This window comes from Crocodylus siamensis, chromosome 10 (genome assembly GCF_052110815.1).
Source record: "Crocodylus siamensis isolate JL-2025a chromosome 10, ASM5211081v1, whole genome shotgun sequence".
Taxonomy (NCBI): Eukaryota; Metazoa; Chordata; order Crocodylia; family Crocodylidae; genus Crocodylus; species Crocodylus siamensis.
In genome coordinates this window covers 37,812,543-37,833,750 of record NC_143404.1, presented here as the reverse complement: position 1 = coordinate 37,833,750, position 21,208 = coordinate 37,812,543, and the positions used below count along the sequence as shown (strand labels likewise).

The 21,208-nt window shown below is 48.5% G+C and overlaps 2 protein-coding genes and 1 pseudogene across 4 annotated transcripts; all 3 read right to left on the bottom strand.

Moving 5' to 3' along the window:
• Positions 1 to 1,043: 1,043 nt before the first annotated feature.
• On the bottom strand, positions 1,044 to 3,965 carry LOC149856456 (protocadherin beta-17-like). Its single transcript, XM_090064062.1, is given in 5 exon segments — positions 1,044 to 1,077; positions 2,185 to 2,967; positions 2,969 to 3,056; positions 3,059 to 3,154; positions 3,950 to 3,965. Coding segments are annotated over 5 exon segments (1,017 nt in total).
• Positions 3,966 to 4,175: 210 nt separating this feature from the next.
• Positions 4,176 to 4,908, bottom strand: LOC149856455 (protocadherin beta-16-like; annotated as a pseudogene).
• A 5,146-nt stretch (positions 4,909 to 10,054) lies between these two features.
• On the bottom strand, positions 10,055 to 19,343 carry LOC149856454 (protocadherin beta-15-like). Of its 3 annotated transcripts, none has more exons than XM_090064334.1 (2): positions 16,725 to 19,343; positions 10,055 to 10,958 (listed from the first exon to the last, which is right to left on the bottom strand). In XM_090064334.1, the coding sequence occupies exons 1-2, from the start codon at positions 19,152 to 19,154 to the stop codon at positions 10,839 to 10,841; spliced, it is 2,550 nt and encodes an 849-aa protein (XP_089920460.1). In that variant the 5' UTR covers positions 19,155 to 19,343; the 3' UTR covers positions 10,055 to 10,838. The 3 variants fall into 3 exon arrangements, with proteins under 3 accessions (XP_089920460.1, XP_089920462.1, XP_089920461.1); XM_090064336.1 differs by lacking the exon at positions 16,725 to 19,343 and adding an exon at positions 12,535 to 14,803; XM_090064335.1 differs by lacking the exon at positions 16,725 to 19,343 and adding an exon at positions 12,085 to 14,798.
• Positions 19,344 to 21,208: the final 1,865 nt, after the last annotated feature.

Sequence of the window (21,208 nt, the reverse complement as noted above, 5' to 3'; positions counted from 1 at the left end):
CCTTGCTAAATTGTGGAATCCAGAATTGGATACAGTACTCCAGCTGCAGCCTCACTGAGGCTGAGTACTAGGTCTGTGCAAGTTGGCAGCGATCTGATCTAGCTTCAAATCCAGCCGCTTTGGATGCCTGGGATCCGATCTGGGGGTCCAAACCACATTTCTGCTTCGATCCAGCCAAAGCAGCTCTGAAACTTCGGAGCCACCTCAGAGATTCGGCCTTAGGGTATAATGGGGAATCAATGAAATATCTATAACTTTGTTTTAATTTGTCTGATTTGGATGAAACTTCCAGGTGGTAGCCTGTGCTGAGAGCATGAAGCCTGCCAAGTTTCAAGAGGATCAAGGCAGGGGTTTGGGGGAAACTGTATCCCAAAGTCTTGAAAGCAAAACTCATGTCATGTCTATGTGTTACAATGCAGGGGGGTCAAAACTGCAGGAGTGGTAGCCCCTGGTGAGGCTACAAATCCTGCTAAGTTTCAAGAAGATCAATGCAGGAGTTTGGGGGGAACTGCACCTCAATCTGTGGACAGGAAAAATCCATGACACAGATGACCCTCTGTGTGTTAAGGCACAGCAAGGTGAAAATTGCAAAGGTGGTTGCCTCTGCTCAGGCCACAAAGCCTGACAGGTTTCAAGAAGATTGGTGCAGGGTTTTGTGGGGAACTACACTTCAAGCTGTGGACAAGCAAAACTCATGATACGGGTGACACTGTGTGTGTTAAGGTGCAGCAGGGTGAAAGCTGCAGGGATGGTGGCCCCTAAGGCCACAACGCCTGCCAGCTTCTGAGGAGATTGGTGCAGGGGGGTTCTGGGGCCCTGCACCACTAGCTACTGACAGGCAAATCTTGTGCCATGGGTGCTTATGCAACTGACTGTCTCTGTTTTGGGGCAGTTGATTGTCTGTATTGATTATTTCCTCTCCCTAGTCTTTGGTTTGGTAGGTGATAATTGAAGGTAAATAACTGGATACATTAGTTAGCTACTGTGTACTGAGCTGGTCCCTGAGTGATTCATGATTGATTGGTAACTGGTAACCCAGCAGCTTAGCAGCCTGGCCTGCAGTAGCGTCTCCGACACCTGTTGACAGATGCATAGACAGTTGCACAAGCCCCCATATCACAAGTTTTGTCTGTCAGCAGTTAGGGGTGCAGGGCTGCAGAAGCCAGAACCCCTGCACCTGTCTCCTTGACAGCTGGCAGGCATTGTGGCCTCAGCAGGGGCCACCATCCCTGAAGCTTTCAACCTGCTGCACCTTAACACGTTCAGTGTCACCCATGTTACGAGTTTTGCTTGTCCGCAGCTTGAGGTGCAGTTTCCCCCAAGGTGGTTCCTCATTACACCCTATGGCCGGATCACCAAAGCTTTTCCAAAGCTTCGTTAGGCTTTGGGAAGCCCAATGAAGCCAGCACTTCAATCTGGACATACTGCTTCGGACCCCGAAGCGTCGGAAGCTTCTCTGGATTTGAAGCTCTGTCTGAAGCGTCGCACAGCCCTATTGAGTACAGTGGGAGAATGACATCCTGGGTCTTGCTTGAGATGCATTGGTAGATGCAAGCCAGAGTTTTGTTCGCTTTGCCAGCTGTGGTATTGCATTGGTGACTGGTCATCATTATACATGGTGAGTAATGTAACTATAGAAAGGGGTTTCCTCATATTAAAATGTTATGACTTTCCTTCAATAATTCCTGTATAAGCTTAGTAAGACACAAATTATTTTAAGAAAGGTAATTGAATATTCTTACCTGCCTCATAGTTCAGTTTCTTTTTTTCTGGTCTGACTTCATAGGAAAATCTGAGTAATGTATCACCATTAACGTGTTGTTCTGGAACATTGGAAACGATGGGTCTGAAGAATTTGAATTCATTGTTTCCCAGTATAGTAGTTAAACAAAATTCGTACCAATAGCTCTGGGACAGAGTTCCAGTACTGCTTACATCCACCAAATTATTCCAAAAATTTCCATCGCTATAAAAATTGCCAGGAGCTGTGATATATTTGTCCTTAACATTTTTTTTCTTATACTTCTTAATAATTATAAAAAATGTTGCTGAAATAAAAAAGCAATGACATTAAACACAAAGTAATTACTAAATACAGAGTCAAGTGCTGTTTTGCTTCTCTTTGTCCTCCTCAGCTGAATCAGCAAACTGCATATAGACGTCTGAAAACCCATGGTTTCTGACCCATGGAGGATATATAGGTTTGCAAAGGAGAGGGGGGATTCCCCATTGTCTGTAATGAGCACAGTAAGCCTTTGCTTCAATGTGTCACATCCTGTTATTGACCTCGTGGTCCTGACTTTGCCGCTGTGTGGCGCCACGGCGAAGAACCCCGGCTCGGTGGCGCGGAGCAGCTGGTAGGACAGCCAGGCGTTCTGCCCCGCGTCCGCGTCCACCGCCACCACCTTGGTCACCAGGTAGCCTGGCTCGGCCGAGCGCGGCACCAGCTTGCTCCAAGCCGCCTTGCTGTTCGGCAGTGGGTGCAGCACGAAGGGCGCATTGTCATTTTTGTCAATTATGACCACCCGGACTGTGACTTCGGAGCTCATTGGAGGGGCCCCGCCACCTGAAGCTTTCACTACCATCTGGAACTCCCTCCTTTGTTCATAATCTATGGGTTTCAGGAAGTAGATGTTGCTATTACCAGAACTGATAGAAAAGTAAGAGGAAGAGGGAAAGATTCTAGTCTGATCAGATAGCATCCAATAACTCACTCTGGCATTCTGATCTGACTCTAAATCAATGGCCTTTACACTTCCAATCAATGCCAGCAGCCTGTTATTTTCCTTGAGCGACGTAGTGTAAGAAACCTGATTAAAAACCGGTGCATTGTCATTAATGTCTGATATCTTTATGTAGATGGTCTCCAGGCTGCTGAGGCTGGGGGATGTCAAATCCTGACCAGTGATCATGATATTATATGCTGGAGATTTCTCCCTGTCCACGGCCTGATCTGTCACCAAAACAATAATTCTGCAGTGTTGGTTTCACATTAAAAGCGAGACTGTCTGGGATAGAACAAAGTGTTCTCCCGTTTTCTCCTGAGTCTGTCTTTCACACTGCGCAGAGAGACCCACTCCATCCTGGGCTCTGATTTCCATCTCATGGGTTTGGTCTTCTTCAAAATCTACCGTCCATATCACCCTGATTTTTCCTGTTGTAGAATCTGTGTCAAAACTGCTTTGAGTTTCTTCCAAAATGTTATTATAGAATATGATATTTAGCTGTTTATTCCCTCGTCAGTATCTGTGGCAGATACCTTGAAAACTACTTGATGTTTTGGAGCATTTTTAAAGAGACGTACTTTATACAAGGACAGCTGTGACAGTGTGACTGAGGCATCCTGTCATGGGAACAATAGAGAAAAACAAACTTACCTGAAGAGGCAGGGAAAATCACCTGGCCAGGAGAAACACCGAACTCCAAGCAGTTAAAGGGACCAGCTGGGGTTGTCAGATCAAAGGCTGCCGCTGCAAACCCAGCTGCTGGGGGACTCAAGCCCAGGAGAAGGAGAACAGTGCAGGCAAAAGGGGAAAAAAAAACCCCGCAATGGAGGAGGAGAGAGGAGACAGCTGGGTCAGGCAGACTGCGAATGGAAAAGCTGCTGGATGGACCCAGCTGGGCAAGAGGGAAATTTAAGGGATGTCAAGAGGGCATTCCGGGGGCAGCAGAGGAGAAGAAGTGGAGAGAGAGAATGCAAGGGAGACTGGGATAGAGGACCGGTCCTAGAGCTCAAAGGGAAACCCCTGTTCCTCAACTTACCAGAAAGGGTTTCCCCCTAAGGGGGAGTGAGTCCTTCCGACCCTGAGGGTAAAGGGGGACCAGAAGCAAGAGTATCTGGCTTGGGACCCATGCAGGGAAGAACCAGACAAGCCGCCGAAGGAGGAGGGAGGTTCCTATCAGTGGTCCTTAAGACCAAGACTGGAGTACCAACATCAGAGGCCAGTACCAAGGGCTCGGGACATCTGGAGTGGTTAGGGCAGGGTACGAGGATGGTGGAACCCTGCGTAGACTGGCTGATGCTGTGAGCCCCTGACTAACCCTTTGTTTCCCCAAGAGTGGTTCAACATCCATCTCCTGTATCACCCAAAGGCGTGGCAGGCGATTTTTCCAAAGATGAAACACTACTATCTATAGGGAGACAACTTTGCTCCAGGCAGCTTGCCAGAGACCTGCTACAACTGGCTAAACTGAGGGAAATTATCATTGACATCTAGAACAATTACTTGTATCCTAGCTGTGCCAGTCCTCTGCGGAAGGCCCCCATCGGCAGCAGCCAGTGAGGACCAAATTAATTTCTGGCTCATCTTCCAGGTCTAGCTGTTTCTGCAAGATTAGCTCTGCGTATTTAGTGCAGTGGCTATGGTTCTACACATTCAGCCAAAAATGCTCTTTGGGGCTGATCGCATAGCTCTGGACTGGATGCCATTAACTCCTATGTCTGGATCATGGGCTCTTTCCAGGGGAAAGTAGATATTTGCAGGGATCAGTCCTGCAATTTCTAGCACACTTTCTTTTTCAGAAGTCCGAGGAATTGTCATTCACATCCTCTAGCTGCACCTCAAAGCCGTGCAACTGCAGTGGATTTTCCAATACAATTTCAAACTGAAGCACAAACCGTTTTGTCTGTCCACACAGACCCTCACAGTCTATTTTCATTTTTATGAGCACCTCCCTGGAGCAAGGATTGAGCTGGAAATACTGGTTGCTGCTTTCAGAAACCACCCGGGCCCTGCAAGCAGACAATTTTTCTTCATCCAGTGTCAAGGCCGTTTCAGTACTGACAACAATGGAGCCAGCGTCCTGTTCTTCAGGCCCGGAGTAGCCGCTGGTCTTGCACACCACCCCAGACACGCAGAGATGCAGAAAGAAAACCAGAACTTGCCTTTTCCTGTCGTGAGTCCCCATTCCAGCTCAAATCCGAAAAGCTGCGCTTCCCATGTAGCCCTGAGAGTAGCTCCTGCAGCCCCTGAGTGACAGTGCAGTTTGCAGAGATCCTTCGAGTAAAACAATTAATTATGGCTTTAGTCTTTATGTATATTCGTCTCATATCTCTAAGCTGCTTCTTGTCATGGTGACTTGTCTCAAGCTGCTCTGCAGCTGTCTTCCACCCCACCTTTGGTAACCACCACCTAGCGCCTCAATTATACTTGCTATCAAAACCCAATTCCTATTGTAGAGATCCTTACTATGCAAGACGACACAAACCAGTCACATTATTACATAGCAGCAATAAGTCAATAGAAAGGATCTGAAACGGCTTTTCTATACGTAAACAGCCTATGCATTAGATATTATGACATTTTATGTACATAGCCACTTAAATATTCTAATGATAACACAGTGCAAAGTCTTCTTCACAACCTTTTCACACAATTATTCTCCACAAATTCAGGGACTCATTATTATTGATCTGTATCCTGGAAATGGTGCCCGCTTTTGTTCTCCATAAGGCTGAGAAATATGCTTCTGCAAGTATCTGGGATTGAACACCAGTTCAGCACCACCGATTCCAAGAACTAACAGAAAGGAAAACAGAGAGTGGAAAGACCATAGAAAATGCCCATGTGAAAGAACATGTCTGTAATAGATGGAGGCTCACAATAAAGAAGGAATCCTATGACTAATTCTTACAAGCACAGTGGGACATATGCCTGGTAAGTGATGACTGCTCTGCTAGTTAGAAATTGTAATTATAATACTATTCATAATTTTAGGAAATCAACCTTCTATTACATGCGCAGAAAAGAACTGCAATACAGGAACATATATCCCTGCCAGAGGCCATTAGCATTGGTAAAACTAGTGCTCAAGAGCAAAAGTGCTCCAGGGCCCAGGTCATAGATAATTATTTATAGATACAGGATCTTTCCTGATATATAGGAGATCCATTGTGTTCAGTAGCTGAAAAGGTACTTTTTCTCCAATAGAGGTTCTAAAGCAGGAAGGGGCAGAGTTCATTATAGGGCAATTCTGCACATAGGGGAATTTTTAAAAAGTGCTGGTCTAACGCCAGACACCTAAATCCATTTTGAAGTGCATAAGTAAGGTTAGTCTAGTGTTTTGAAGTGCCAGACATGCACTGCTTCCATTGATTTTGATGGGAAATGTCCAGTGAAGCTTTAAAAACAGGTCTTTATTCAGATGCATGCCTATGGAGTTAAGAACTTAGATTTGGTCTCCAAAGGATCTTGCATACTCTCTCAGTAAAATAGTAAGTGAAACTTCCTCTGCCTCTCATCTGAGGAAGATTTAGAGGAAAAAACAGTGCCCATCAGACTTAAGTGGGAATTGTATCTCCCTGTCTGGGAAGGACTGATTCATAAAAAGGACATGCCTAGAAACATGTATGTTTTCATCCTCCTTCCTCTTTACTGTTAAGCAGTGGAATCAGAGTTTATAGCCAGTTAGGGCAAGAAGATCAGGATGACAGATTTTTTTTTTTATAAACATCCTTCTTCTTCAGTGTAGTAGGTACAGCCACTCAGATCACAGAGACTTCACACACAAGACCCAAAAATATGGAACTAGAAATGGATGGTGTGAAAAGATGTTCAGTGAGAGACCGAGATGCATTACCTTCACAGAATCTTAACTGACCACCTAGTCACAGACAGATTCCAGTCATAAAAAGTTAATCTAATATCATGATGAGAAACTGTTTTCATTTCTTATGATCACTAGAAACTCACTTTGATTTAAAAAAATATAGCACTGGAGATGAAGTGAAAGTAAAGGAAGGAAGGACTTCTGAGCTACTTTATTCAGGGGCTCAGGGTACAAAAAGTTGCCCCCTTGGAGGTCCAGGCCCAATATGCAAAGCAAAGACAAACAAATCACCATCAAACCAAAAGCACCATGCCATTACATTCATAACATCACACCATGACAGACACCTTTGTAGTATTAGACGTCGTGCCTAACATGCCGTTATGTGGTTGGGACATCCAGCCACACAGTCGTACAGACCAAAGCCCTCTATAAACAAATGATTCCCACTGTGCTCTATCCAATAGTCCACATAACAAAACCTTCAACTTCCCACACAAAGGAGAAAAAAAAGCAAAAAGCAGCTTGGTGAGGACCCAGAGCATGGGGCGAACTTGGGATCACAGTCTGCCTCTGAGCCTACCTGGTCACCCAGACTGGTCATGACATCAGAGTGTGTATTGAAGACGGCCATCCTCCACATGGCACAGCACCCCCTCAAGGGCCTTTGAGGGCCCTCAAAGGCATGCACCACCCACTGGAGCACAGTGTACTCAAACTCCAGCAAGATGTGCACCTGCACCAGGGGGCCAAAAAGCCACAGGGCATAGTCTGACCCAGTCCCGGCAAGCTGGTTGCAGCAGCTCTTGAGAACAGCCATCTTGGCCTGACTCAGCAGAAAGTTGGCCAGGCAGACGGTGCCCTGCTCAGCCACCCAGTACGGATAGGAGCACACATCTTCCTCCAGCTCTTGGATATAGTGGTGCAGATCATTCGTGGCCAGCTGGGTGTACTGCTGGTAAAAAGCCCAGATCAGTACCTTGCCCACATCATGGCATAGCTTCCAGGAGGAGTAACTCACACTTGTGGCCTCCCAGCCCTGCCAAAAGTGGGTGAAGTGGTCCTGGAAGTATGAGTCTTGGAGCAGGCTGACACTGAAACACCAATAAGGTGCCTGAATGCAGGCTTTCCCAGGCATGCTCAGTTTACAGCAGGTCAGGCCATGATCTGACAGGCCCAAGGGAACGCCAGTGACTGTGGCATCATGACCTTGTCAGATGATGGGGCTCAGGCCTCCTCCCAGCCACTCTCCACCGCTGCCTTTTCTGAGGTGGCCAGCCCTGGGGGGTGGGACCAGCTGGGAGTTGTCTGGCCAGTGCCCTACAAAAGGGGGGCTGCCCACCACTAAGAAGAAGAACAAGGAGAAGAAGATGAAGGGGGCCTCTCAGGACACCCCCTCCTCACCAGGACCCTTCTTTGCTGGTCCCGGGGGACCCCCACTGGAGAGCCTGACCCCTCTCTAGCTGTCCCACTGGTGACACCATTGCACATGGCCATGGGTGGGGATGACTCGGTGGCAGGGGAGGCAATGGCAGGGGTCACTAACCCCTCACCTGTCTCCCAGCTTCCAGAGTCATGTGCAAGTGATACAGAATGCCTTCCTTCTGGAGGCCTGAGCCAGGGGATGTAAGAGGGGTTTGTTGACCTCTTGGTCACATCCCAGCCTACTGGATTGGATGGGGAAGCTAGTAAGATGAAGATCCAGCTTTCTGAGTGTTGTAAGTGACCTTGAGAGCAGGATGAACTCTTTCCCCACAAGAAGACAGAGATCGCTCTCCTGAAGCCAGTCCTCAACCTGGACAATGAGAGGAGGCTGCTGTGTCTGGTCATTGAGGGGGTAGACATTGAATTTGTGGGTGAGCTCACACCTGAGGTCCAGCCTCACCAATCTTCAGCCAGAAATGTCCAGCCCATGTTGGCAGAACCGCACCCCCCCACCAGGTCACTCCCAACTATGGGGGTCTCCTGAACTTTCTGAAGCAGACCAAAGGACAGAAGAGTGTAGTGGGGTGCATCACCCAGTGGCACGCAGACAAGGCATCAACCCCTCCACCTGGTGGGGCCTCTGCACTGTGGGGGGGAGGAGTAGGCACTGTAGGTGGGATGGGTTGGGGAGAGGGCTGGGTAGTAGTCCCAGCCCCTCCACTGGATGGTGCTGTCATGCTAGAGACCCCAGCCATCCCAGATGGATTGGGGGTGAAAGGAATTCGGGAAAAGATCCTGACCTCATTGAGCTGGGCCTGTGCCCCAGAAGTAGATGCACCATCCTTCAGCACCACTGCAGTCACTGATGTTTCGGCTGTTTTCCCCTGCGGACACTGGGCTGCTAGATGGGTAGAGCTACCATACTGGAAACACGTGGTCTCCCCCACAGAAAAGTAAATCACAAACCTCCACCCATTGAGCTTGAGGTTGAAAGAGTGAGGTAGAGACAAGGGACCCTCCCTGAATGAAGACCTGCCTTCGAAAGGACAGGACATGCTTCAGCTTCAGGTCCTTGCTTCTGATTGTCAGTCGGTGAAAGGGACTCGTAGGATCCCCATAGGACTGAAGTCCCTTAGCCAGCTCCCAGTCTGACAGGTGTGGGAGGATGCTGGAAATCACAACCCTCACTGCCTGGGTGTCTAGGGGCGTGACAAGATAGTGTATGCCTGCGATGTCCAGGCCCTCTGTGCACACCCTGTTGACCAGGTTGGGAGCACTCAGGTAAATCACCAGGACTATGTTAACATGAGCTGCGTAACATTGTCCCAGGAGATCAGCTACGGCACCTGCTCAGACCTCAACCGCAAAATAGGGAGGGGTATGAACCCTCAAGCCATGGTTAAGAGGGAGGTCTTGAGAGGCATCACCATGCCAGCCATTGGGTGTAGGAGTGGCCATTCCTTCTAGGACAGTGTTAATCCCAAAAGTTAAAACCAAGGAAACAAAAAAAAAAAATCGTATATGTAAACTGCAAAGATAAGTGTCTGGGAATGCAGCCATAAAAAGCAAAAAGGGAGGGGGGTGGGTGAGTGCCTGGAGGGGAGAAAAGAAAAGTAAAAAAGAGAGAGGGGTGTATTGAGAGGCAGGGACGGGGGAGGGGGGGACGAGGGGAAGAATGTAAAAGAAAATGAGAAAAGGGGTGAATTAAGAACACCCCTCAAAAGGCAAATGATAAAATAAGATAACTTCCTGCAGCAGACAAGCAAGCAAGCAAGAGAAATAGTAAGAGAGAAGTTGCAAAGTAGACAAATACAACTTGCAAACAGAGAAATTGGAAGTAAAAGGGGGAGGGGACAGAGAACCGAGAAAAAGGGGAAAAAAAACCCTGTGAAAATGCAAGAAAAAAATCAGAAAGGGAGGTAGACAAAAGCAGTAGACCTTTAGACAGGTGGGAGTCAGAAAAGAAAAGAGATAAGAAACTGGGGAATCTTACACTCAGGATCACCCCACGCAGCTCCAAGTGAGCCCAGTCTCAGGCATCCAAAGCAGATAAAGGAAAGAAGGAAGGAATTGTTTTTGACACATTTTGTTTTACAGGGTCTGAACTTTATTGTATGACTTTCATCTATTTTACTATAAAACCACTAAGGTAATGTAAATGAAATTTTCACTTCTGTACTCTTACATCCAAGGATCTTGAAGAGCTCTGTAACCAGCACTTTCAGTTTCACATGATTAGAAAAAAAGAATACAATTAAAAACAAAACATTTTCACAGTATAAGGATCTTCCCACCTTCCCCCAAAATATGTAATGTATATTATAGCCAACTAACTAATTTAAGCAGTTTTATCTGATAATATCTAAATAGTCTAGAAGTTATTTAAAAAAAACCCCTCCCATAATTAAGCTGTTTAGACTGGGCACTGGAAAAGTTGCAGGAAGTCAAGACAATATTTGGCACTCATATCTTTAGGAAAAAGTTATAAGGAAGGTATTTTCTGATAAATTACTTTTGAATTTATCAGAATTTACTTTTGATAAATCACTTCTATATTTCCTTTTACATGTAAACAGCCTGAAGCAACACAACTCTTATAATCACACAATAAGGGCTGGTTGGAATAAACAAAACAAGCAAGTAGTATTATCTCCCCTCTTTTTTAATAGTGATATCTGAAATGTAGAAGGTATTTTAAATTTCCTAAATCAGAATATATAGAATAAAAGTTAGATGCATGCATGTCCTTGGTCTCAGAAGACTGATCAGTCCCTTCTTGGTAATATTTTGAGGATATGTCTCCTTGTTTTCATGTCCCCTTTACACTGTCTGCAAGTGAACAGATCAAAGCTGGTTGTCCCCGACTATTGATAAGAAAGCAAACCATTTTGGCCAGAGTCCTCATTCACCCCTATTAGCTTGTTAACAACACAACTCGGGCCTCCCGATCTGGGAACCAAGTCTTCAGAGAAAGAGGCTGTGCCCTGCAAAGAACAAAGAATGATGTGAAGTTGGGTTCGTCTTCGATGAAAAGTTCTGGCTTTAATGAACGGCAGAGAAAATTCAATCAGGACCTCAGTTTACAAACTGAACTCTGAATGAGATCAGTCCTTTCTAAACTCAGTAGGAGTTGTCATTAGGACCCTATAGCCTATGGTGTGTAAATGGTTGTGATTACTGATATTCCAGAAGGTGGTATTGTAGAATTATGTAACTTGGAGGGGAAGTTTGTAATGCAAAGACCGAGAGAAAAATATACTTTTATGTAACTATTTGCTATGTAGCACTCCATTGTATTCCAATATGTAGTTGTAGTTCTCACTCGGCTCCCTCCTCTCCCCCACTCCATCCTACCTCCCTCAAAGGAGTCAGGAATATTTTATACCCTGAATGCAATATTTTCTGCTGCAAATCTGAAAAATCTTTTATGTTTATTTAGGTGAGTAGATCAAAGAGGTCCTCATGGCGTTGTTTTGTTTAAGCTAAAATTTTGGAAAGCAGTCTGAGATTTGGGTGCCCCATTCATGACATTTTGGATCTAATATTCAGAATTGTACGGTGCCTGAGTTGTGTTTGACATCGTTTGGAGCAGTTAAGTAGCTGGGCCCTGAGTACTAAACATAGGAAGGAGAATTATCTACCTTGCCATGCCTGATTCCAAAATGTCCTGCTCTCTACTGGAATCCTCTCCTTTTAATTAGTCATGCAGGCTTTTTGTACAACTCATGGGTAGTTAGCTAGCAGAGCATAAAAACAAAAATAAAAAAGAGAACAAACACAACCCAGAATACAAAATGAGCGGCCACCTAAATTAGTTCTGTAGAGAATGACTCAGAGGTGATTAGATGGCTCATTCAGCCTTCCTGAGATCACTGATTCCTTGGTTTGGCAGTCTTTTTTAGAGAAAAAGGTGGCCTGATAGTACATATGAAAGAAGTACTGAAGAGCAAGTATATTAGTCTGAATATTATAAAAGAGGAGGGTAAACAACAGATTATATTTTTGTTGCGAATTAGGTAACATAAATAATTCAATGTCTTCTTCAAATAAGTAATAAAAAACCATATCCACGCCTGGGATCAGGGGAAATAGAGGCAGAAGATCACTTACCCGTCTCAGAGATTCTGTCTTCTCCCTAATGTCACAGTGAATCTGAGGAGAATCAGGGCTTGACGCTTCCCCAGCGCTAAAAACAGTTGGTGGAGGCGGTAACAGAGGCCTAAGAAATTTAAATTCGTTGGCCCCGGACCCAGTTGCCAAGCACACTTCATAACAATAACACTGAGAAAGTGTCCCGGTACCGCCGGTGTCCGTCGAATTAGCATGGGAATTGGGGTCAAAGTAGGTACTCCGTGACTGTGGGAGACACCTCTTAGAATGCAAGACTCTGTACACCCTAACTGCGATAATTACAACTACTGACACCAGAAAAATAAATGAAACCGAAGACAAAGATATAAGTAAATATAAGGTCAATGTGTCCTCCTGGTCCTCTGCAAGTGTCACATCCACGAGCTGCATATACGCATCTGAAAAGCCGTCCACCAAAACAACACTCACCACAGAGGTGGTGGATCTGGGGGGCTCCCCGTTGTCTGTAACAAGGATGATAAGTTTCTGCTTCACGGAGTTACGGTTGGTGATAGCCCGGCTGGTCCTGACTTCGCCGCTGTGCGGCGCCACGGCGAAGAGCCCCGGCTCGGTGGCGCGCAGCAGCTGGTAGGACAGCCAGGCGTTCTGCCCCGCGTCCGCGTCCACCGCCACCACCTTGGTCACCAGGTAGCCCGGCTCGGCCGAGCGCGGCACCAGCTCGCTCCAGGCCGCCGTGCTGTTCTGCAGCGGGTGCAGCACGAAGGGCGCGTTGTCGTTCTCGTCCACCACCACGACGCGCACCACGGCCTCGGAGCTGAGCGCGGGGGCCCCGCTGTCCGCCGCTCTCACGCCCACCTCGAACTCGCGCTCCTCCTCGTAATCCGTCGCCCTGAGCACGTAGATGTCGCCGCTCTCGGGGTTGATGGAGACGGAGGACGCGGCGGCGCCCGGGCCGCGCAGGAGCGAGTAGGTCACTCGGGCGTTTTGCCCTGCGTCCTTGTCCACGGCGGTGACGCTGCCGATCAGCAGCGCCGGACTGTTGTTCTCCCGCACGGACATGCTGTAGATGCCTTGGCCGAACTCAGGAGCGTGGTCGTTCACGTCCGCGACTTCCACGAGGATCGTCTGGAGCGAGGAGAGGCGCGGGGAGCCGCCGTCCGTGGTCGCGATGGTGACATTGTACTCGGGCTCCTCCTCCCTGTCCAGGGGCTGCTGGGTCACCAGCTCGTAGTAGCTCTGCACTGTCCGCCGCAGCGCGAAGGGGCCGCGGCCCCGGATGGCGCACGCTACCCTGCCGTTGTCGCCCGCGTCACGGTCCGACACGCTGAGCAAGGCTACCACCGTGCCGGGGCGGGCGTCCTCGGGGATGGGGCTCGTGAGCGATGTTAGCGTCACTTCCGGGGCGTTGTCATTCGCGTCCTCCACCTCCACCAGCACTTTGCAATGCGCGGACAGCCCCCCGCCGTCTGTCGCCTGCACGTTCAGCTCGTAGGCCCTCGATTCCTCGTAGTCGATTGCCCCTGCAACACTGATTTCCCCTGTTAGCTCGTCTAGGCTGAAGACTTTCAGGATTTCCTCGGGCGCCTGCCTGAAGGAGTAGGTTATGTGGGCGTTGGAACCGAGGTCCAAGTCCCTGGCCTCCACCGTAGCCGCGAGGGCGCCGCGGGGACTGTTTTCCATTATCCGCACCTTATACACTGACTGGCTGAACTGGGGGAAGTTGTCGTTAGTGTCCAGTACGTGTATGAGGATCTGGGACGAGCCGGTTCTTCGCGGAAGGCCACCATCTGCAGCTGTGAGCACCAGCAGGAATTGCGCCTGCTCCTCCCGGTCTAAGGGCTTCTCCAGCACCAGCTCCGCGTATTTCCTGCCATCCCCATGAGTCTGGACCTCCAGCCCGAAATGCTCGTTAGTGCTGAGGCTGTAGCTTTGGATGCCGTTTATGCCAATGTCCAAATCATGAGCCCTTTGCAACGGGAACCGGGTGTTTGCGGGGATATGTTCGGGCATCTCTAACAGGAATTCCCCTTCAGAGAATGTAGGGGAGTTGTCATTCACGTCCTCCACCTGCACCTCCATCCTGTGCAGCTGCAGCGGGTTTTCCAACACAATTTCGAACTGCAACAAGCAGGGATCAGTCTGTCTGCACAGCTCCTCCCGGTCTAATTTCTCCTTTACGAGCACCTCCCCGGAGCTAGCGTTCAGCTGCAGGTACTGCCTGGGGCTTTTGGCCACCAGCCGAGCTCTGCGAGCGGACAATTCGCCCGTGTCCACTTTTAGATCCTCGGCAAGGTTAGCAAGGAGGGAGCCGCTTTTTTTCTCTTCGGGCACAGAGTAGCGAATCGTGCCCCCCGCCGCCCCGGACATGCACACATAGACAAAGAGACACAGTACTTGCCTCCTCCGCGCGCGGCTGCCAGTCCCACCGGCCATCCCCGGGGCGGGGCTGAAGCACAGGCCTCCTCTCTGCGCGCTGCTAGCACAGTTCACCTCCAAGAGCTGGGCAAAAGGCTGACCTCCGGGGTGGAGGCTTTCCGTTCAATCAGCAGCCCCTTTCCCTGCAATCAGCAGCCCCCAGATCCCGACAAGGAGCCGCTGCTGTCTGCACCCAGCTCTGCTTGCCTGAGTGCAGAGAGCAGCCGGATCCGGGAATCTCTTGTTGTCAGCTCCAGCTTGGCCAATGGCGCCACCTCGTGCCTCAGCTAAAATAGGACCGCTTGGGCCTGGCTGCGCTAATGCAAGATGTAAGGCAGTCGTCCGCCCCCGCGTTAGACTAGGGCTCGCTACTAGGATTATACCACCATCTTGGCGGCCTGGCGCGGGGAATGCTTTCCTCGGCCAAAAAGCCGCGGATCTAAAAAATTCTGAAAAACAGAGCTCATCATTTCTTCCTACAGATTCCCCTTCCCTTCAAAAGCACACGTGCGAGTGCAATGCGTGTTTCACAGGCTTTGGTTTTAGACAGCAGCTCTGCAGCAGGGGTGGTCAAAATGCGGCCCGCCAGGGCATTCTAGCCGGCCCGCGGGGCCCCTAAAACATTTAGAAAATTAATATTTATCTCCCCCGGCTGCCTGTCATGCAGCCCTCGAAGGCTTGCCAAAACCCAGTAAGCGGCCCTCCGCCCAAAAGAATCCCCTGCCCCTGCTCTGCAGTGTCTGCAAAATGTTATCGGTGAAAATCACCAACCTCAACCCCTCTCTTGTGTCCTGTTCAATGTTAAACTTGACTCCCTAATTCAGTTCACACTTTTCTTGCAGTAAATTCGCACCTTGCAGCTAACCATCTTTAATTATGTCAGTGAACGATTCTATCCAGAGATCTGTATTATTTGGATGTAAAAAAATCATCATTATCTTATGAACAACAAAAACAACAACCCGGTTTTATAGAAAGTGTAGTTCACATCCCTCTGCAGTGCATTTAGTACGTGCCTGCGCTACAGGGGAAACTGTTTTGTAGGTAAAGAGCAGTTTGTATTCCTAGTCGATCGACTATGCAATCCAGGTCTTCAACGTGTAAGCGAGAGCCTAGAAATAATCTTTCAAGGAGGATACTGAAAACTCCGGACCTAAATTCTGATAGTAATATCCTGATGGGATTTCTCCTTCTGTACCGCTGTCCTTTAGGCTTCGCTTTAATAAATCGCTGCGAGTGGAACGGCATAAACTGGTTAGTGAAAGCTACCAGAAATGTAGAGAACAAAAGCAGTTGTGTCTTTCCAGGAGACAGTAGTTCGTAAAAAACATCAAGGCGGGCATCAAATGGGCTCCACAGGCTTCGATTTCCCTCTCCTGAAGTGTAATGAAACGATAGTACTGTCTAATCAGCTTTTCAACATCCGAGGGAAGATGAGAAAGAGGATGCTCAGTCTGATAGGAGCTGATGGACCGTAGGAGACCTAAGCAACAGACCTATAATGAGCACAGGGGTCATAAAGGAATGCAGAATAATGGCCTTGGAAGGACACTGGAGAAAGTGCTGAGCAGTTGCCCTGGAAACGGTTATGATAGAGGTCAGTGACGAGAAAGAAAGCCACAGGGAAAAGCAGTCTCATCCTTTCTGAAAACTGTAGCCAAATAGGATTTTCTAGTCATATGTATATTGAGTGCTTGAAACATCCCCTTGAAAAAAATTACCTCTGTTATTGTACACTTCTCCTAAAACACACACTATCAACTGACTGCTATTTTGAAGGAAATCTACAACTTATTAAGTAATAACGGACTCTGGATATTGCTCGTATCATCTCTCATTTCTATCCAAGGCTTTCAGGGTAGTAATTACGCTGGAAATAAGATGAGGAAACCTGACTTTTTCTCCTCGTCAACAAGAAACAGACCCTCCTGGAAGGTTCCAAATAATTCCTAACAAAGCGGACCAATAATTCCCTTCAAACGTCCCTATACAACGCATCAGTACTCCAAAAAGTAAGGCTGCTTTAATGAGAAATTAATGCTGTCAGGCACATCTCACATCTGTTGATTGCAGATGTTTAATGTAATCGAAACATAGTCACTTGTGAAAGAATCATTCCCTACGTTCACTATAAAGGAAAGTAGATGTGAAAACGGATGACACATGAACAACATTCGCCAGTCGAAACAGATGAGGACCTGGACATCCAGAATGAACGGCGGAAGAGCCCACTCAACCCTTACCTGATCGGCCCCTCCCAAGTCGGTGGGCGGATGAGAGCCGGTGAGAAGATCGCCGTCCTTGCCGGGGCCTGTCACAGCGCCGCCCCCCTGCTGCGGAGGGCAGGGCACGAGGGGCCTCAGAAACCGGAATTCGCTGCTCCCCGAGCCCGTGCTCAAGCACACTTCGTAGCGGTAACTCCTGGACAGGGTGCCGGTGCCCGTCACATCCACCCAGTCTCTCGGCAAGTTGCCGTCGCCATACACCGTGCCGGGCGCAGTGCTGTACTGCTCCCCGCCCCCTCTCCTCCGGCACACCTTGACCAGGACAAACGTCGCGACGGAGAGCAGGAAGAGGAAGGACACGAGGCACAGGGAGACGGTTAGGTACATGGTTAAAGCGCCGTTCTCGGCCCCTTCGGCGGCGGCGGCGGCATCGGCAGACTGCAGGTAGGCGTCGGAAAAGCCGTCCACGAGCAGGATGTTGAGGGTTGCGGAGGACGACAGGGGCGAGTCTCCGCTGTCCCTGACGAGCACCAGAAGCCTGTGCTTCACCGTGTCGCGCTCCGTGAGCGGCCGGCTGGTCCTGACTTCGCCGCTGTGCGGCGCCACGGCGAAGAGCCCCGGCTCGGTGGCGCGCAGCAGCTGGTAGGACAGCCAGGCGTTCTGCCCCGCGTCCGCGTCCACCGCCACCACCTTGGTCACCAGGTAGCCCGGCTCGGCCGAGCGCGGCACCAGCTCGCTCCAGGCCGCCGTGCTGTTCTGCAGCGGGTGCAGCACGAAGGGCGCGTTGTCGTTCTCGTCCACCACCACGACGCGCACCACGGCCTCGGAGCTGAGCGCGGGGGCCCCGCTGTCCGCCGCTCTCACGCCCACCTCGAACTCGCGCTCCTCCTCGTAATCCGTCGCCCTGAGCACGTAGATGTCGCCGCTCTCGGGGTTGATGGAGACGGAGGACGCGGCGGCGCCCGGGCCGCGCAGGAGCGAGTAGGTCACTCGGGCGTTTTGCCCTGCGTCCTTGTCCACGGCGGTGACGCTGCCGATCAGCAGCGCCGGACTGTTGTTCTCCCGCACGGACATGCTGTAGATGCCTTGGCCGAACTCAGGAGCGTGGTCGTTCACGTCCGATATTTCTAAGGAAATCGTTTCCTGGGCTGTGAGACTGGGTGTCCCCATGTCCATGGTCGTGATGGTTATGTTATATTCCGAGATTCTCTCCCTGTCCAGAGTCGTTTCTGTCCGGAGCTCATAGTAGTTGCTCATGGCTGGTGTTAGACTGAAAGGCAAGTCGGCCGGGATGGAGCACACTGTTCGCCCATTGTCTCCAGAATCTCGGTCTCTGACACTGAACAAGGCCACTACTGTCTGGGGTGGAGAGTCCTCTGTTATAGATGTGGTGAGGGTTGTGAGTACCACCTCTGGGGGGTTGTCATTTACATCCAAAACACCTACGAGGACTCTACAGTGGGCTGACAGACCCCCGCCATCCGTGGCTCTAACTCCCATCTCATATATTTTAGCTTCTTCATAATCCACCTTTCCGACGACTCGTATTTCTCCGGTGACAGAGTTTATTTGGAATAGCCGGTGATGTCTCTCTGATTTCTGTGTGAAGGAATAGCGTACTTCACCCGAGGATCCTTCGTCAGGATCCATGGCCTCTACTCTGACTACCAGGCGGTCCACGGGGCTGTTTTCCAGGAGGTGAACTTCATACGTGTCTCGGGTAAAGACAGGGATGTTATCGTTGGCATCCAGAACTATGACGCGGACCTGGGCTGTACCGCACCTGGGCGGAGAGCCCCCATCGGTCGCTGTTAGTGTAAAACTCATCTCTGGCTTCTCTTCGCGGTCTAGCTGTCTCTGCAGCACGAGCTCTGCGTATTTATCCCCATCCTTTTTCGCCCTGACAACTAAAGAGAAATGGTCATTGGGGCCGAGTGTGTAGTTCTGAAGGCTGTTGCTTCCAACATCTATATCCTGGGCACTTTCCAGAGGGAACCCAGACCCAACAGAGGTGGTTTCCTGAATTTCTAATATAATTTCATTTTCCGGGAACAGGGGGGAGTTATCATTTATGTCAAAAATTTCCACCTCCGCTCGAATTAACTGCAAGGGGTTGTCAAAAAATATTTCAAAAAATACTTTGCAGATCTCACTCTGCGGGCAGATTTCCTCTCGGTCAAGCTTCTCCCTTATTGTTAGATCTCCAGTACTTAGATTCAGCCGAAAATACTGTTTACTTCTTTCAGTAATGACTCGGGCTTTACGAGCAGCCATCTCGCTTACTGTCACACCCAAATCCTTTGCAATGTTGGCGACAAAGGAGTCCCTGTCCATTTCTTCGGGTACAGAATAGCGAATTGTCTCGCATCCCGCCTGACAAGCGCACAGAGAGAGAATTAAAAAGACTACTTGCCTTTGGATGGAGCTGCTCCGTAGCCAACCCGCCATTTTTCTCCAGCAAAACAGTCCTTTTAAAGTATTTGCCTAGATTTCCCGCAAATGTCCTTAGTGCCTAATATTGCACCTTAATTGCCAGTAATTCTGCTATTAATTGTACATGGAATTAACTTAAAACATCCCTGCACTGTGTCCAGCCGTTCATTCCCAGCAGCTAATACGGCTTTCCTTTCTCCGTGAATATGAGTGATCCTGCCTGAAAAGCTTATACAGTGAAACGGTCTGCTGGTCCTTGGCCAACAGCGCCACTCAGCGTTTCTACTAAAAAGTAAAAAACCTTTGATCCCAATAAATGGCCTTTGTTTCTGTAGCGTTTTCATTTTGATTAATGGACTAATTGATAAATTGATTGGACGAATGGATTAACGTATTAATTTTGCAATACTTTGATCAGTGAAGCTGCAGAAATTATATGGAAATATCTCCTCCGTAAATAACATTGTTACTTGAAAATATGATGTTGCTATGCTTACTGCTTCTTTAAGCGTATTTCTCAACTATGAACTTTTTACAGATAATATCATAGCTTGCTATTAATTACTGGATAATAATCAGTCCACCCTTGCAAAAAGACATATTACTTATGTTGTACATGTTAATCGAATTTATCTTCCCCTCAGCACAAAATTAATTGATACATGGGTTTTAGCATTGGTAGTAAAAATCAGAACAGGCGTGGACCAGTGCGGGAAAGGAGAAGGAAGCTAGATGCCCTGAGGTTTCCAGGGAAGACTTCGTAGTTTACCAGTCTGAATTTAAGGAGAAAGCAGATATACCCCTTTTTGCTCAGAGCATGCCATTTTTAAACAGTTTTGGGATCACTGCTTAATAGGGAGAACTGGTCTATATTCTGAAAACAGAAAGAGCAGAAGAAATTATCTAGGTGGAAGCCAAAATAAGCCTATTTTTAATACTTATTTCTGATGCACAAAGCCCGTTATTTTAGATTACTAAAACGGAAAGCTGCTTCACCAGTACAGGCTTTGTGAAGGGGATTTTTAAGCCTCCCTGCTTGCAATCGGACACCTCCAGGGAAGGAATCCTGCCTGACCTACACAACAAAGAGCAACTCAGAACAACTCAGAGACACTCTCACAGGGACACTCTCATGGACCCAGAGGGGCAGCTTTTCCATCTCCAGCTCCCTCCGTGCAAACATTCATTTTATTTCCTACCTATGGGGACTATTTACCATCTTTAATTTTACTTTTAATTTTCCTTTGAGCCCGAAAGTTTGCAGAAAAAGAGTTGTTTTTTGTGGGGGGAGGAGCGGGGGGGGGGGATTGTTTGTTTTTTTGCGATTTCCTAGCTGGTCTAATAAAAGGTATTATTTTGGAACCAAGAGTTCTAGATTTTGCATTTCTTTTTGTCTCAGACCAACCCAGGTACCAAATACATCCTTGGAGGGGATTAAAATTATGTGATTGCCTGTTATAGCAGGGAGCTGGTGATCTCCCGGCTCACGAAATGATCTCTTGCTATGATTAGTAGTTAACAGTGAGAGTGACTTCAGCACCGCACTGGAGTGATTTATATACATTTAGGAAAAGATTTGATACAGGCAATGAAAAAAACACAGGAATGTGGCTTCTTTCCAATTTTCTGGACTCAGGGAGCATCCTGAAGTTGGACTCTTTTTCTGAATTATTTACGTTCATCCTCCGAAAGTTTGGCTTTGGAAAGTGTCTTCTATCTGCAGGTAGGCATCGGAAAACACGCCTACCAGGAGTACCTAGATCATCGCTGCTGTGAACCGAGGTGACCTGCCGTTATCTTTAACGAGGATTACCAGTTTCTGCTTCAAGGGGTCTGTCTCTGTTACGGGCCTCGTGGTCCTTATTTCTCCGGTCTGGGGCAGAGATCCGGTGCCATAGCCTTCAGCAGGCGGAAGGAAAGCCAGGCGTTTTGGCCTGCGGTTGCATCCATCGCTACCACCTTGGTGACAATGTAACCAGCATCCGCTAACCTAGGAACCAGCTCATTACTGGGGGAGGCGCTGTTCTGCGGAGGGTGCAAGATAAGGGGGCGTTGCCATTTTCATCACT

Excerpts from the sequence above, each read along its gene's own strand:
- LOC149856454 (XM_090064334.1), bottom strand. The coding sequence starts at position 19,154 with ATGGCGGGTTGGCTACGGAGCAGCTCCATCCAAAGGCAAGTAGTCTTT. Across the intron at positions 10,959-16,724 it reads ACTTGGGAGGGGCCGATCAG|GGCACAGCCTCTTTCTCTGA; the intron begins GTAAGGGTTGAG and ends TGTTCTTTGCAG.